The following is a 16,553-nucleotide window of genomic DNA, read 5'->3' on the forward strand; positions in this document are numbered from 1 at the left end:
AATTTGCTGAAAAGAAAAATATTTTAAATATTTTAAATTAAATATTTTAATTTTAAGATTTCAAGTTTATGTAAAATTCTTGGCTGGAAGATTTTCAGAATAACATTTAAAAATGGTTTATGAATACTGTCAGAAGTAATTACATGATTGAATAAACTAAAAAAAGTTTCAAAACTATGTAGCACTTTAATTACATAACCACACTTTTTTTTTCTTACCTAAAGAAGCATATATTTCACTAAAAGCTGTAAGGTGGTCTCTTAGTTCTAAAGCAGAAGACATGGCTAATAATAACCGACTTTTCCTTCCTGATGGTCCTACCTGAAAAAAAAACAAATTTACTATACATAGTTTGGTATTGTAAACTAACATAAAATGATGAGTTAATTATTAGCTCTACTAAGATAGAACATTATTAACATTGTTAAATTTAATTTTTTTGTTTGTTTGTTTTTGAATTTCGAGCAAAGCTACATGAGGGCCATTTGCACTAGCCGTCCCTAATTTAAAGTGTAAGACTAGAGGGAAGGTAGTTAGTCATCACCACTCACTGCCAACTCTTGGGATACTCTTTACCAATGAAGAGTGGTATTGACTGCCACATTATAATGTCCCCATGTCTGAAGGGTGAGCATGTTTAGTTCAACGGGGATTTGAACCTGCAACCCTTAACCTTAAAAACCCACCTGGCTATGTTGGGCTGATGACTTTTGTTTTTCCAAAAAATATTACAAATACAAAAATGATTACTTACATATAAATAACATGTTTGCATGCATAAGTACATTTCAGTATATTCTAAAGCATATGATCATGCTCTATGTTACACAAATCTTATTGAACTTAAGTGAACTGAAAATTAAATTACTGGATTTCACAACAGTCAGAATATTACACTTCTCTAAGAGATCATTCTTAACCTCCAACTGTTTAAGTGTTTTATCATTTTACTAAACAATTTGTTACCTTAATGTTTTAAAGGAACATGATATTTATGTTAAATATTTCATAAAACAAAACACTGTTGTAAAAATCAATTATTAACCTTTTCACTATGTGCTCAGTTTAATACAAGTTCTTCTACACATCAGCACAGGTTGTGTATTTGTACTATAACTTTTGATACAGCATGTGTATTTTCACACAGCTTGACAGACTTGTAGTCAAGATTACAAGTACTTTGTATACAAAAAATTAGATTTTTTAATGAAATATTTTTACTAAAACTTTGTTTGTGAAAAGAATGTTTTGTCACTAGTGTGAGTGCTAAGTGATTTCATGTTGATTCAAAAAACTAATTCTTGGTCCCACAAATCTCAAATATTATTTACATAATCTCTAAAACCTCCTTAACATTTCAAATGTTTGTTTCCAGTAAGACTTTATATTTTATGTTACTTCCTATGTTCTAACTATATGGGGTCTGTCACATGACCAACCACAAACATTATAAAAAAATTAAGAAATAAACAAATTATGTTTTTTCATGCTAGAAGGACAATATATTATAACACAAAAATAAAAATGTTTAGTCTACATAGCTTCAAATTTACTATACATTAAACTGACCTATAGTCTTCCCTGTCTTGGCTGTGTTTCAGCAGACTAGTATTTTGTAGGATACAGTAACATTTCAATTATTATACGTTATATATACGTATACAGGTTATTACTATTTAGAAATAAATTACTAAGCCTATTTTTCTTAAAGCATAAAACAATAAAACAAGAAGTAAAGCAAACAATTATCTCTTCTCACTACGCACTCCGTACTTGGTTGGTGCTGGACACAAGTTGCTAAGCCTTTTAAAATTTTGCATGTGCAAGGTTTCAAACTTTTTTATTGTTGAATAAAAAAAATAACTACACAGATACCATACAATTCCACTGTAATTTATTAACCTTATTAATTAAGATGTATTTAGATTTAAAAATTATGAAACTTCAAGAAGACTAAAAATACAATCTATGCCTTTGAAATATTGAATCAAAAGAATGTAGTAGCCTTTTCTTAGGTTAAAATGGATGAGAAAATTACTCTGGGGACATTCTAGCTCTTGACTGGTTATTTGCATGTCACATGTTGAAGTAAGTGTTTCTAATGGATCATTTTCAAAAAAATAGAGGGGAATGGAGTCCACTGTATTTGATTCAGTACACAAGCCATATCTCATCAAAATAAAAGATATGAGGTTCGTATTTTATATTCTACATTGTAGCTTGTTGTCAATATTAGTAATACAAGTTCTAATTTCTACAAAACTATATATTTAGTATTTTGACATCACAAATATCTAATTTTAAACACTGCTGCATTCAACACACCATGTGACTCACTAAAATCTATATTTAGATTTTTTTTAATATTTACTTTTAGATTAAGAAATTAAGTCATATATAACATTAAAATTTGAATTATAATCTACAATTTGATTCCAAATTTATGGTAATAAATTCATAAAATAATAGTTCAATAAAATTTTGAATGCAAGTCAACAAACACTATGACATTGCCTTTGACCCGTCATGAAAGTGTTAAAGTGTGTAACGGGCCTAGGGATTTTTTATTCATTCTGGTAAAATTTACTCGTATCATCCTATCTGCAATTTATGGAAACAACAGGTTTCTATATTTTGCCTGATAAATATATTGCTGACTATACAAACACAATACATGTTGATGGATGTGGCTAACAGGAGAATGCTGCTTTAAAGCAGTAGAGACAAAGAAAGCAGTTTAAATGATTTAAACATCTTTATCCTCATCTGTTTCACAACTATATCTGATAACACAGGTACCTGCAGGTATTTTACTGCAGCATTATAAACTGTGTTTATAGTGGTAATATTAACAGTGATGACTCATTTATGTTACTTCCCTGAGTTTTATCTTCTACCACATTTTACTGTGAAATTAGCAGTATCAATGCTTCCACAATAAAACAATGTTTCACTATTTATCACTGCTGCTCTCTGAAAAATTATATTTAAAAAAGAGATGATCCAATTAAAATTTTGTGAAATTTGGATTTGTTTTGTATTCCAAAAAAATAATCCCAGTTTCTAGTCATTCTCTCAATGATACTTTCATCACTTTAGTCCAGAGTGGTCTGCATTAATCTTTATCAGATGGCAAAGAGTAACAGTCACACTTGGAGCAACTTCTGGAAGTACAGAGTCTACGAATGTACATTTTTTGTTCGTTTCTTCAAACATTTGTAACACTTTTAAAAATTCTTCAATAGGGACTACTGATCATTGTTCTGGTTGGTAAATATTGTTGTCAGTAATACACTGATTATTCTTGCTCCAAAATCCTTTCAAGGAGATACTGCATTATTCCTTCTTATACATAAATCTCATACTAGTTATCTATGAACCCTAAAATCATTGTGATTAGATATAAATTTGGAATATGCTAGAAATGAATGAATAAAGTGTAAATAATCTTCATAATGACTGTTACTGATATAACGTTATTACAGTTCTACAAGAATTTACAGCATTTATGATAATTTATAACACATGGAAGAAACATGGTTCACTTCATAATTCAGATCATGTTTTCCAAGTTTTCCATAACTTTGGTTGATTACCTATTATTATAGGATTAACACTGTTTTTGTTTTCCATACATCCATTAGACATTCAAATATTTATCTGCTGCACCACCAGTACCATTTTCCTGGAAAATGCTTAATGTTAAAAGCAGGATGTTGTAAATCCATATGTTCTGTAAAACTGTTGTTGATCAAACCCAGATACATCACCTTAGGGAAAGTAAACTGACTTTAAAAATCCAACCAGAAATTGCATACTTGGGAAACATTTTCCTATAAAATAAATTTCACTTCACAATCAAGACTGTGGTTGTATTTTGTCAAGAAAACAAATCCTCATGAGTTACAACTGAAATAAGGTATTATTAATGAAATCATTAACTGTCTGAAAGTTCTTTCTTTTGGAAACATTTCTGAATGATTTATTAGAGGGGTGGCCAAACTTGATTAATGTAAGAGTCACATATGATAAACTTCAGATGTTTGACAGCTACATGACAAGAACAAATATTACACAGGTTTTTATTGTTACATGTACATTTTGTTACATAAATTACATACAAGTATTAAAAAATACATGCACATAATAATATTTATTCATGTATGTAGTTTTAAACTGTTAGTTTGTATAAAGTACACATATATACCAAATGTTTTCAAAATCCTGGCTGATTATTGTTTTAACTATATTGAGGATATTTAATACGGTAATGAACTATAGAAACATCTAAGAATTTTACTAACGTTAATTGAGACTACCAATTAAAAAAATAAAAGATGCAAAAATCAGATATTTTTAATATTTGTCTTAGTAAATATCTCGTCAAAACATGGAGGAAAATATGTAAAACAATGAAATTAGACATTTTAATTAGATACCACCTTAGAAAAGTTTAGTATTATCATAATATTTTTCTGGCACAAACAGACATTGATACAATTATCAGACTATTTACTGTGAGTAGAGGTCTTGTGAGTCTCGATCTTGGTTGTGAGTCGTTGAAATTCCGGCTGATATGTTGTGAACACTGTAAGAATTAGCTCTGTCAGGTGTTTATTTCAAAGGATTGCACAATGCTTTGACTTCACAAGCTTCATTACAGTGTACTGTAATTCACAGCAGTATGTTGTGCTGAAAATTGAGATGAGTCGTACACTAGTTTTCTTCAGTTCAGAATATTTTATTTTTAGAACTTGCTTCCAGAACTCAATTGTAGAATGGGATTTATGGATCATATTTAGACCCATGTCCTCCTGTAGTTCTATTAGTTCCATTTCCATAGCAGATGATTCTGTAACCAGAGGATCAAGAACTGGACAAGAATTACAGATCACATCAGCCATGAATGGATTAACAAGAAAGGATAAAGCAGGGCTTCAGCAAGTCCTCAAAACTGTCTGGGAAATTATCAATCAGTCCCTGTAATTTATCTTTGTATTCTTCTAGTTTGTGGTCTTTTATTTCAATATCAGGGAATGTATTTACTTTTTTTTTTTGAGTTTCTTGACAATATGTCTCTTTGAAAAAGTATCGTTTTATTCTGAAAGCTGAAAATTGTTCGAGTAAGATCAGAAACAATCTTATCTTTCCCTTGGAGTGCCAATTTAACACTCCTACGAAAAGACGTTTCTAGTCCTGATTTCTCCAAGCCCGTTCCCCTGGCTGTGGTTTCGCTAGATAGTATTTAGGGACAGTGGGAATCTCGTTAATCCATTCATTAATGGATTTAAGTGGCAATTTCATTTAAATACAAAATAATTAGCCTAATATTAATAACCTTTCAAGTTGCTCTGGGGCCTATTAGGCCCCACTTTTCGTAGGAATGTTAAGAGTTTGTAGATGATTCATTATATCAGTAAAAAACATTAGATCTTGCATCCATTCATCATTTCCCAGTTGAGAATAGAATATTTTCTTCAAGAAAAGTAATAACAGGCTCCAACAAATCCACAAACCTATTTTAGACATCACTGGTTGACAGCCACCTCACAATGCAGTAGAAAGAGACATTACTGGGTTTATCTTCAAGCTCCAGGTCTTCAATAAAATTTTTGAACTGTCGGTGGTCTTCCCATTTAAGCATATGAAATTAATCATTTCAAGAACAAATTTCCTAACATCTTCATACTTGAAGTATCTGGCTGCCAGGTGTTCACAATAAATAATACAATGAACAAGGAGAAAATCTGAAAACCTGGAATCACTTTTTGTAAATGCAATTAATCCTGCATTTTTCCCCCACCATTTCAGGTGCTCCATCTGTTGCAACACTAATCAGTTTATCCACTGGAATATCAGCATTTGTTAAGGCTCTGTCAAGCACATTTGTAATGTCAACACAAGTTGTTTCTTTTAGTGCCACTAAGTCCAACATCTCTTCTTTCACAGTTACATCAGAGGAAACATAATGAACAAATATCGCCAGTTGTGGGTTGTCTCACATATCTGCCGATTCATCAAGGGCAAAGCTGAATGCAAGGGAAATCATTTTGAATTTTACCTGCAACATCAGCATTTATCTGGGAGATACGCCTTTCTGTAGCATGGAGTTAAGCTGGTGTTTGCAATATTAGTCGCTGAAGTTTTGTGTTATTTGGATTTGACACTGCAACAACTTCAGGTATATTCTTCTTAACAAATTCACCCTCAGAATATGAACGTTTACCACGAACAATATTCCTTAATACAAGAAAACTAGCTTCAGTCGTTATATAAACTTCCTTACTGAACGTTGTCAGCAGTATCTGCTGGCTATTTAGTCATGATTTTAACACAGTTAACTTGTTCTTCCATAATTCTGATTTAGGTGGATAATCAGACAAAAAGTTTTTGTGGTTTGTTTCATAGTGGCATTTCAAGTTACTGGCTTTGTAATGACTGAATAATCACGTTGCAAATAAGACATAAAGGTTTATCTCATTTAATGGTGAATGCAAGATCTTCCTCCTACTGTGGCTTAAAATTTGTTTTCATCTTCATACTTTTGTTTCTTACAATTTGATGATAACATCTTCCTCCACTTCTAAAAAAATTAAAGTGAAGAGAAATAACAAGCTGCAACATGCTCAACACAACCAAACTCTACAGCATCTAGTATCACACTAACACTCAGCTGATTTCACTGCCTGCAACACAACCAAACTCTACAGCATCTAGTATCACACTAACACTCAGCTGATTTCACTGCCTGCAACACAACCAAACTCTACAGCATCTAGTATCACACTAACACTCAGCTGATTTCACTGCCTGCAACACAACCAAACTCTACAGCATCTAGTATCACACTAACACTCAGCTGATTTCACTGCCTGCAACACAACCAAACTCTACAGCATCTAATATCACACTAACACTCAGCTGATTTCACTGCCTGCAACACAACCAAACTCTACAGCATCTAGTATCACACTAACACTCAGCTGATTTCACTGCCTGCAACACAACCAAACTCTACAGCATCTAATATCACACTAACACTCAGCTGATTTCACTGCCTGCAACACAACCAAACTCTACAGCATCTAGTATCACACTAACACTCAGCTGATTTCACTGCCTGCAACACAACCAAACCCTACAGCATCTAGTATCACACTAACACTCAGCTGATTTCACTGCCTGCAACACAACCAAACTCTACAGCATCTAGTATCACACTAACACTCAGCTGATTTCACTGCCTGCAACACAACCAAACCCTACAGCATCTAGTATCACACTAACACTCAGCTGATTTCACTGCCTGCAACACAACCACGATCAAGCTATCGTAAGCCATGCCCACTAAAACTAATGCTGTCAGCACCGCTTGTGTGATTACTGATTCTCCAGTACAATTCCTCTATAATCCTTGCTTGTACGATTACTGATTCTCCTGAACAATTCCTCTGTAATTCCTGCTTGTACAATTACTGATTCTCCAGCACAATTCCTCTGTAATCCTTGCTTGTATGATTACTGATTCTCCTGTGCAATTCCTCTGTAATTCCTGCTTGTACAATTACTGATTCTCCAGCACAATTCCTCTGTAATCCTTGCTTGTAGGATTACTGATTCTCCAGCACAATTCCTCTGTAATCCTTGCTTGTAGGATTACTGATTCTCCAGCACAATTCCACTGTAATCCTTGCTTGTAGGATTACTGATTCTCCAGCACAATTCCTCTGTAATCCTTGCTTGTACGATTACTGATTCTCCAGCACAATTCCTCTGTAATCCTTACTTGTATGATTACTGATTCTTCAGTACAATTCCTCTGTAATACTTCCTTGTATGATTACTGATTCTCCAGTACAATTCCTCTGAAATTCTTGCTGATCTGAAATTTCTTTAATTCCCAACTCAAATATAACATTAAAATTAAAATTTAAAGTATTACATATATTTACTCACCATGAACATTAAACTTGTGCTTTAATCTAGTGGACTCTCAGTTTATACCAGGTAAATAATTATAAAGCTTGAAAATTCTTTATCTACTTTTTGTATTAATCATGGTGCAAAAAGGAGCTCAACCAACATATGTCCGTGAGCCACACATGGCTTGCAAGCTGCAGTTTGGCCACCCCTGATTTATTATGAGGTAAACACCCTGGAACTTGATGCCGCACTCTCACTTTCAGTACGAGATCCAGTAAACATAGATGTATTGTGAATTTTCATAGCCTTCTATATACTTATTTTAAAGGTTATTGTACACTGGGATAGTAGAAGTAGTAATATGCTTTATAATTCACATTCATTTTAATATCACCATCCTTTCCAAAGGAATCCTAAATAAGTCTTTTGTTTCCATTTTAAATCAGTGAATAAACAGGTTGCAACTTAATATTCTTTTCCCATCACTGAGAGCATTCATTATGTAAGTCTCAGACACCAGTACATTCACTGTAAGTGATAAACTTATACCTCTTGTTTTCTGACTAATCCTAAGGTTATACCTGTTAATATAATCAATAGCTTCTTACCACAGCCAGCTACATGTACATTCATATACCATAACTAGTAATTAACCCATTAAATAAATAGAGGAGCACTCATGATGATGAGGAACCAGCTTGAAGTAAAAGTGCATCTCAAGACGGCTGGCATGGGTGTTGAAACTTTTATTAAAGTCATCCTGAGTCATCTTCAGGTTAACAAATAAAGAGTTTACAACTGACTGGCAACATGTGCCTCACAATGGTCAGTTGCAAACTCTCTGCCAACCTGAAGAAGACTCAAAAATGCCAAAATGTTATTCTCTACTTTATTTTAATAAAAGTTTTAACACCCATACCAGCCATCTTGAGATACATTTAGAGGAGCACTCAGCAGAGCTCATACCTCTACTACACAGTGTTAATTATATCAGGCCCTCAAAAAATGCACAAAATGTGTCCATCATTATCAACACATGTGGAACAATTAGCAGGATAATGAGGTACAATATTTTAAATATAGCTGCTCAGTTTCAGCTGAATTACTTAACACAAATAGTGATCATTCCATTCCCATGTTAACAAATAGGGATTTTGTTTTTTGCAAACTTTATTCTCCAAAAACAAATTACTTCTAAGTTTGGTCATAGTTCAAATGCATACTAATTTTCATCCAAGTACATTCTGCCATTTTTGAGAATTCTTGGTGACAAAACGCAAAAAATTGAAACCATAACCTCTATCACCTTCAGTGGTGTAGATAATGAAGCTAGTTTATTATTATACTGGTTTAACTTGGAGTATACAGTGTCATAAAACAAAGCATACGGTTAAAAATTGTTTCAGAAGTTAGAAATCCTTGTTAGCAATATTTTTGGCCATAGTGTTACAACTTGCATATAATGCAAGTCATACTATGTGTTTATATTTAAAAAAGCACTGGGCATGTCAGAGGTTACTTTTAAAATTCTTTCTCTGCAGAAAAGTATCATTGGTACTTTTAGACATTGGACACAACCAACTATAAAATGAATATTCATCTAAAATTATTATATAACTCTTTGATGGGATCACTTATTGAGTCTTGCTCACTCTGTAATTCATCTTGTTCCAGAATTCCATATTTAGTTTAATGCCCCCTAAAGCTAAAAAAAACAAAACTATTTAAATAATTAAACAAGTATCTAAATTATTTGGTCAGATATTTGAAACAATGTTACATCTTGACTAAAACTGATTTAGATCCCACTTAAATAGATTGAAACAGACTTCTAACTCCTCAAGAAGAAAGCATAAATTAAGGGTGTCCAAAAGTGATCAATATTGACCACTTGGGGTCAAATGAGATAACACAGATGGTGAATAAAGACCTAGTGGCTAATAGGGGATATAAAATGGTCCCTAGGGTAATGTTGGTCTATGCACCTAACCACCTTGCAGCCTTTTCAAGTTTATATATGACCAAATCTGGATTTAGCCAATGGTCTTCTAAGAAAACAATGTTGAAGGGCATAAGGACTTGAGACTCAAAATCACCAACCTTCAGACTAATATTCATACTCTTGTTTGAGGCCATTAGGCCCTTCCATCTCATCATACAAAATCAATAAGTCCTCATTCTTTTCTACATTCTATGTTTCCTGATTACTGTATTATGACAAATAGAAGCTGATTATATACTGAAGTTTTCTGACTATGAAGTTTCATTTATAATTTATATTCTAAGAGTTTGGGGGTCAATGATAACTTTACAGGTTTATCAAGGGGTTGACAACTCAAAAAGGTTTGGGAAACCTTGAGTTACGCAAACAGTAAGGCCTTAATTTTCTTACCTCTGCTACTTTAATAAACCGACCTCTTTTGTTCTGTTTTACATCAAGATAAAACCTTTTAGACTGTATGTGAAGCACTTTAGTGGCTAACTCCTGTTCTGTTGCTGGAAGTAACGGTCCTGTAAAAGAAGACAAAGAAAAATCATTTTAAAACTATTACTTCAATATGTACACATGTAAATATTCTATACTTATATGCATAGAATGCAGATTTAAACAATACAAATATATTATTTTTAAACTATTAGGTTACCAAAAACTAGTTGCCATTTGTTCCTTCTACTACAAGCCACAAAGTGTAAAACTGTGTGCTAAAATGTATACACTGGATAGTAGTTTTGACACACAAAAAATTAAATGTCAAAACTGAAACAATATATGATTGATAATACTGATAATTCAGGAACTGAAATTCAGTTATTTGATCTTGTATTCATTGTTTTGTGACTTGTCTATTTGAAAACAAGTTATTTGTTCATATTTTTGGTATTATCTTGTACTTCAAAAATACAAATTACATTTGACACATATATCATGGATCTAAGAAGACATGCTGTAGGTTGATATTAAATCACTACAAACATATTTACCATTGACTGCTATGTAAAGCTCAATAACCAGGTTAGTAATTATATATTCACTTACAACTTTCCAAAATTTACATAATTTTGTAACTATCTCTAAGCCTATGTCAAGCATTTGAAACTCCAGGCGCTTTCTCGTTGAAGATGGTTATCCCCATTGCGATACACAAATGTTCAAATTGTGTATTCACAACTATCACAAAGTTCCATCAAGAAATAATATCTGTACTTATGAAGGCATATTTTATTGACAAAAACTCTGCAAATAATACAGAAGTCTAAAGAAAGGCAGACATTCATAATATCACAGCAGGCATTAGGAAATTTTACTCAGGGTGTATCTCATCATAATACTTTATACGACAAGTATCTAGATATTGATATCACAATACAATATGTACCCTGACACAAAAGTTTTGCCAAAGACAACAGTTTATTACAAAATTTGCCAGTCATGCCAGTAATGTATTTTCTGCATTACCACCATTATCTTATCTGTGTACTTCACCCTTTAGAGTGGTTTTTCCAAATTCTCAGATTTGATCAAGCAAATGGTAGTTGGCCAGAGAAACAAAAAAACTTATTACTGTTAATTTGTTATGTTACTTTACATGTAATGTTTTTGATAAAAGAAATTAAAACAACATGTGGTACTCAATACTCATTTTCTCTTTCTGAATCATTCATTTTTTTCTGTACAAAATAATGATGTTTACTGTATCACATTAGACAATGTATCAATACAACTGCATCACAGCTTCATAATATAATACTCTTATCCTATTGCTGTATTGTCAAGTTTAAGTTTTATGTTTGTTTTTTGAATTTCGCACAAAGCTACTCGAGGGCTATCTGTGCTAGCCGTCCCTAATTTAGCACTGTAAGACTAGAGGGAAGGCAGCTGGTCATCACCACTCACCGCCAACTCTTGGGCTACTCTTTTACCAACGAATAGTGGGATTGACAGTCACATTATAATGCCCCCATGGCTGAAAGGGCGAGCATGTTTGGCGCAACGGGGATACAAACTCGCAACCCTCAGATTACGAGTTGCACACCTTAACCCGCTTGGCCATGCCGGGCCTTAATTTTTATGACCCTGTATATGTATACTACTTACAATATACATTTGCAACAATGAAACTGAAGGTTTTCATGCCATATTTTTTTAACTTAGTAAAATAGTTGTTGTATTAATGTACAAATAATGCAAATTTATTATATTATTTGGACCATTAGCATAAAAAAAATAATTGATTTCATTATTTTCAATCATATTTAAGGTGGATAAAAGGTGCCAAAAATAACCTCAAATTTTACTTACCCTGTACACAGGGCCATATTTACTGTTCATGTAGAAAAACTAGAAATGTGTTTTAAACTGATGACCAACTGTAATCTAGATTGGTAAGTTAACAGCAATATGGTATAGTTTGAACTGCACCATATAATTCAGCTCCATTCCTTAGTTTCGAAATAAAATTTTTTTTCCCCTGTTATGTGTTTAAACAAAAAAAAGATATTCATGTAAATTACTCAACTTCCCCTTTTACTAATGTGCATTAACAATTGTTTTTCTCTTGCCAAATCAGATAATCACTAGTCTTCTGTAGGAAAATACCTCTACATATTCATGAAATACACCTGTTATTTTGTATTGTGTTCAATAGTGAGTATTATATCCTACATTTATTTTACTTTGTGACTAAATATTATGCCTATAAATGTCTACATTGAGGTAAATCTGTACAAAAATAGAATGAAAAGTAATATTCTGGTGCTGTAACCAAGGGTTATTATTGTTACAAATTGCAGTATCCATGACAAATGGCCAGATTTTTATCAAAACTTCAGTGAGTACTCCAAAGTCAACATTTTAGTAGGAATGGCATTTTATACAGAACAAATGACATACAAGATGGAAGAGACTGAGTCAGGATCAGAAGCAGATAGTGTGGCCAGGTGTTGGGATGCAATGTCATAGATCTTGGACAGCAGGAATTGCCACAACCGTCTGGCAAACTACCACATTACAACCATGAGGCCAAGAAAAAGAGTAAATGTCATCAGATTCACTCAAAATGGTGGATAAGTTTCTCTCCCTTGAGGTTGGCATTGGAAATGGTGCTGGACAATTGATGATTATCTCTGTGACAGGTAGGCTAGGATGCCTGATACCCCCCCAATGGGTGATCTCAACCAGACTCCGACTCTACATAGAGCTTTTGCTACCCATACCAGCCATTTTTACATATACATCACTCTCTCCCATCATGAATAGTGGGATTGACCGTCACATTATAATGCCCCCACGGCTGAGAGGGCGAGCATGCTTGGCACGACGCGGGCGTGAACCCGCGACCCTCGGATTACGAGTTGCACGCCTTACGTGCTAGGCCATGCCGGGCCCTATACATACATAAGAGAGTTGTTTTTCAAACTTTTAGTTTTTCTGCTCTAATTATAGCTTTCCTAATTTCCTTGTTGCCACAGTTATTCTATCAATTTGGTACTCCAATATGCAAAATAAATTTCATGAAGTAGGTAGCTATACATAATAGTGTCAGTGTTGTAAGTGTTCTTGAAAAGGAAAACAAAATTAGTCAGTGTTCATAGTTACAACCTAAATAACTCGCACAACAACAATTGTTATTTACACAAGTGGTATATGGAAGACCAAAGTAAGGAGAATCCATTTGGTACATTAACAATAATCTACCGCACACACACAAAATACAAATCATTGGAGGAAATCAAATGAGAGATTCTTCACATACAAATACCACTAATCTAGTGATGTCAATTACTGTAATTACTGACAACAAAAACACAATTTGTACCTCCTACAATTCATGTGGCAGTTATTTTGAAAATTAGCAGTCATCTGAAATGCTACATACAGCTTGGGCAACCTTGTCAAGAAATGACATTGATTTATTAGAATGGATTCAGCAGATGGTCACTGTGATAATTTGAGAGAGAAAAGGTTATTTATTAGGATAGTTAAAATCTCTTCTGCATATTTTCTTTTCAGAAATTATGGAATAATGGAGATTTATTAAAGTTTTACAATATTATTCCAGGAAATTTATAGGACAAAGGACACTGAATTTGTTGTTTACACTCTACAGACAATGACAATTAGTCACAAGTTAAAGATCTGGAAATAGGTTTACTTTCTTAAAACAGTAATTTCCTTATGGAATGAGTTGTAATCCACAACAGTGAAGGCCAACATTTTATATTCATTTCCTGAGAAATAATAGATGGGTTTATATTTCTAACTTTTCTCAAAGATGTATGTGTGTGTGCATTTCTTGAAAGTACACATGGTTGTTTGTTAGCCACATGTTACATTGAGGTTTTTTTTTTTATGGTAATACAGCAGTAAGATGCAACAATAACTATTTTACTAAATAATAATTTACATTTCTTTTAATATGAACATAAATTCAAGGCAGTACTTGTTACAACCTACTGATATTAAACAAATAGAATAAAACTTGTTGAAAGACATCCAATAAGCTTATAGTAAACTATCATCAAAATTACTTACATTATGCACTAGGCTCGGATACAACATTGTACTTTTACTAAAATTTAATTTCAACTCTTTTTGGTATTTGGCATGATTCCCCATCTACTTTTCACTGTTGTTTTTCTATTGTTAACCATCCTCCTACTCTTGCCCTAAATTCTTTCTGACTTCTATTCAAGTGCACTGTATGGTTTTTCTCATCAGAACTTAATATTACTAACCTTTGCCCTCTACAAAAAAGCTGATTTTCTATCAACTTCTAAACTTAAAAAAATTTTAAAAGCATCCAACATAAATTAAGCTATTGTACAATACCTAATAGAAAGCTTCCAAAACTCAAGACAAACAACATCAGCTCACAAGCCTTACATAATAAGGCACAGCTCCATCACAATATTCCCTCATTGCTTTTCATTTTAGTGTTGAAACTCATTTTCTACAAAGTGTTGAAAGTCATATAGCAAAACTAAGTCATTTTTATTTAATGAAAGAAATCTTAATGGATTCAGCCCTTCATAGAATCTAATTCAATAGAAAATTTTAAAGTTATAACTTGATTTTTGATATGACTAAAAAATAAATGCAAAAAAGCAGACCTACAACAGTCACAAGTTTAAGAGAAAACTGTCAGTTTTCTAAGTCAATATTTTAATCAACCTTACTTTTATTTAACCCACTTTTAATGAGTCAAGCCAAAGACCATGTCATCTCGTTTGTTGACTCGCATTCAAAAGTTTGATAAACTATTTTATGAATATCTCTTAATTTTGAAATCAAACTGTAGATTATAATTCAAATGTAGATACTGTACATTACTTAATTTCTTAATTTAAATATCAAACACCTAAACATCAATTTTTGTGTGCAACATGGTATATTGAATACAGCAATGGTTCAAAATATGTTTGTGATGTTAAAATATAGTCAGTTTTGTGTAACTTAGAATCGAGTTACCAATACTGACAAGCTATAATATAAAATTAAAACATTTTATCTCTTCTATTTGCTGAGCTATCACTATATTTAGTGAATCACACACAGTGGTCATTTCTCACCTCTTTCCATTCTGGAAATGCTCACTTGTATACATTCATTTCTATACAACATATGAATAAGCAATCAGAAGTTCAAAATGTTCTTATTGATTTATCTCAGCCATTTTCAAATATAATAGAGTCTTCTCTTTCAAGACAAACCCTTGTGCTAGTGAGTGTTTAGTCTGTTTGTAATTTTGTAAATACAGAGATACCAACTATTTTAAATGACTGAGCGTAATGACTGCAGACAGAGCCCTTTATAATTTGCAGCTACTAGGCCTGACTAATGTCTCTAAGCTGTTCACAATAATTGTAAAAACCAAACATTTTTTTAACCCAGTAGTTACACCCACCCAAGAAAAAACCTAATTTATTTCTCTAAGTTAACATTTAATTTTCACTTTGCTGAGTATTACCACAAGTAGCAGTTACAGTTACACTACAAATTACAATGAGAATGAAAAATATCTAACATGGCATTTTAATAAAATTCATATTCTACTACCAGTAATATTATAAGTTACGATTGTTAACAATGTGAACTACTGTGTGCTAACACTGCTATGTACTGTGTAGGCTTAAGCGATAATTATAAATTTCATTTTATGATTACATTCCAAATCAGTATGACTGTGAGTGCAAGTATTTTTCGGTGCAACTATCCGCTTAGCCTGTTCAAGAGTTTCAATAACACAGGATTAAAAGTAAGAACCATCTGTAAAACTCAAAAGTGTGAATCTCATAAGACGACGTCCTTTTCACCTGACTAGGGCTTCATTAAAGTCATGCCACTAATTGTAGTGGATACAATGGTACGATTAATTACTAAGTTACAAAAAGAAGGTAAAAGTGGTGACTGCAAGTACTACTACTACTGGATCCGTTAGACTTAGATTTGAGTTGAAGTTTTACTTTTTTAGGCTTTAGTGTTAAACTTCAGGTATTTATTATCCACTCTTGCTATTAGTAAATAAAATTACTATTAGTAATAAAAATGAACACAAGACACTAACATACGTACATAACTTTTAAGTACATTTGAACACTCGCATAAACATATTAGAATAGTTTAAATAAAA

At 32.7% G+C, this 16,553-nt stretch overlaps 1 protein-coding gene across 1 annotated transcript in view; it reads right to left on the reverse strand.

Annotated features, from left to right (window-relative positions):
- The window catches only part of LOC143229890 (transcriptional regulator protein Pur-beta-like), a 46,756-nt gene that overhangs the window by 19,144 nt on the left and 11,059 nt on the right, over nucleotides 1–16,553 (reverse strand). Inside the window, exons 3-4 of the mRNA XM_076462756.1 lie at nucleotides 10,316–10,434; nucleotides 219–321 (exon numbers count right to left, since the gene is read on the reverse strand). Coding sequence (XP_076318871.1) covers nucleotides 219–321; nucleotides 10,316–10,434 — 222 coding nt within the window. The remainder of the gene's footprint in view (nucleotides 1–218; nucleotides 322–10,315; nucleotides 10,435–16,553) is intronic.

Source organism: Tachypleus tridentatus, chromosome 10, assembly GCF_004210375.1.
Source record: "Tachypleus tridentatus isolate NWPU-2018 chromosome 10, ASM421037v1, whole genome shotgun sequence".
Lineage (NCBI taxonomy): Eukaryota > Metazoa > Arthropoda > Merostomata > Xiphosura > Limulidae > Tachypleus > Tachypleus tridentatus.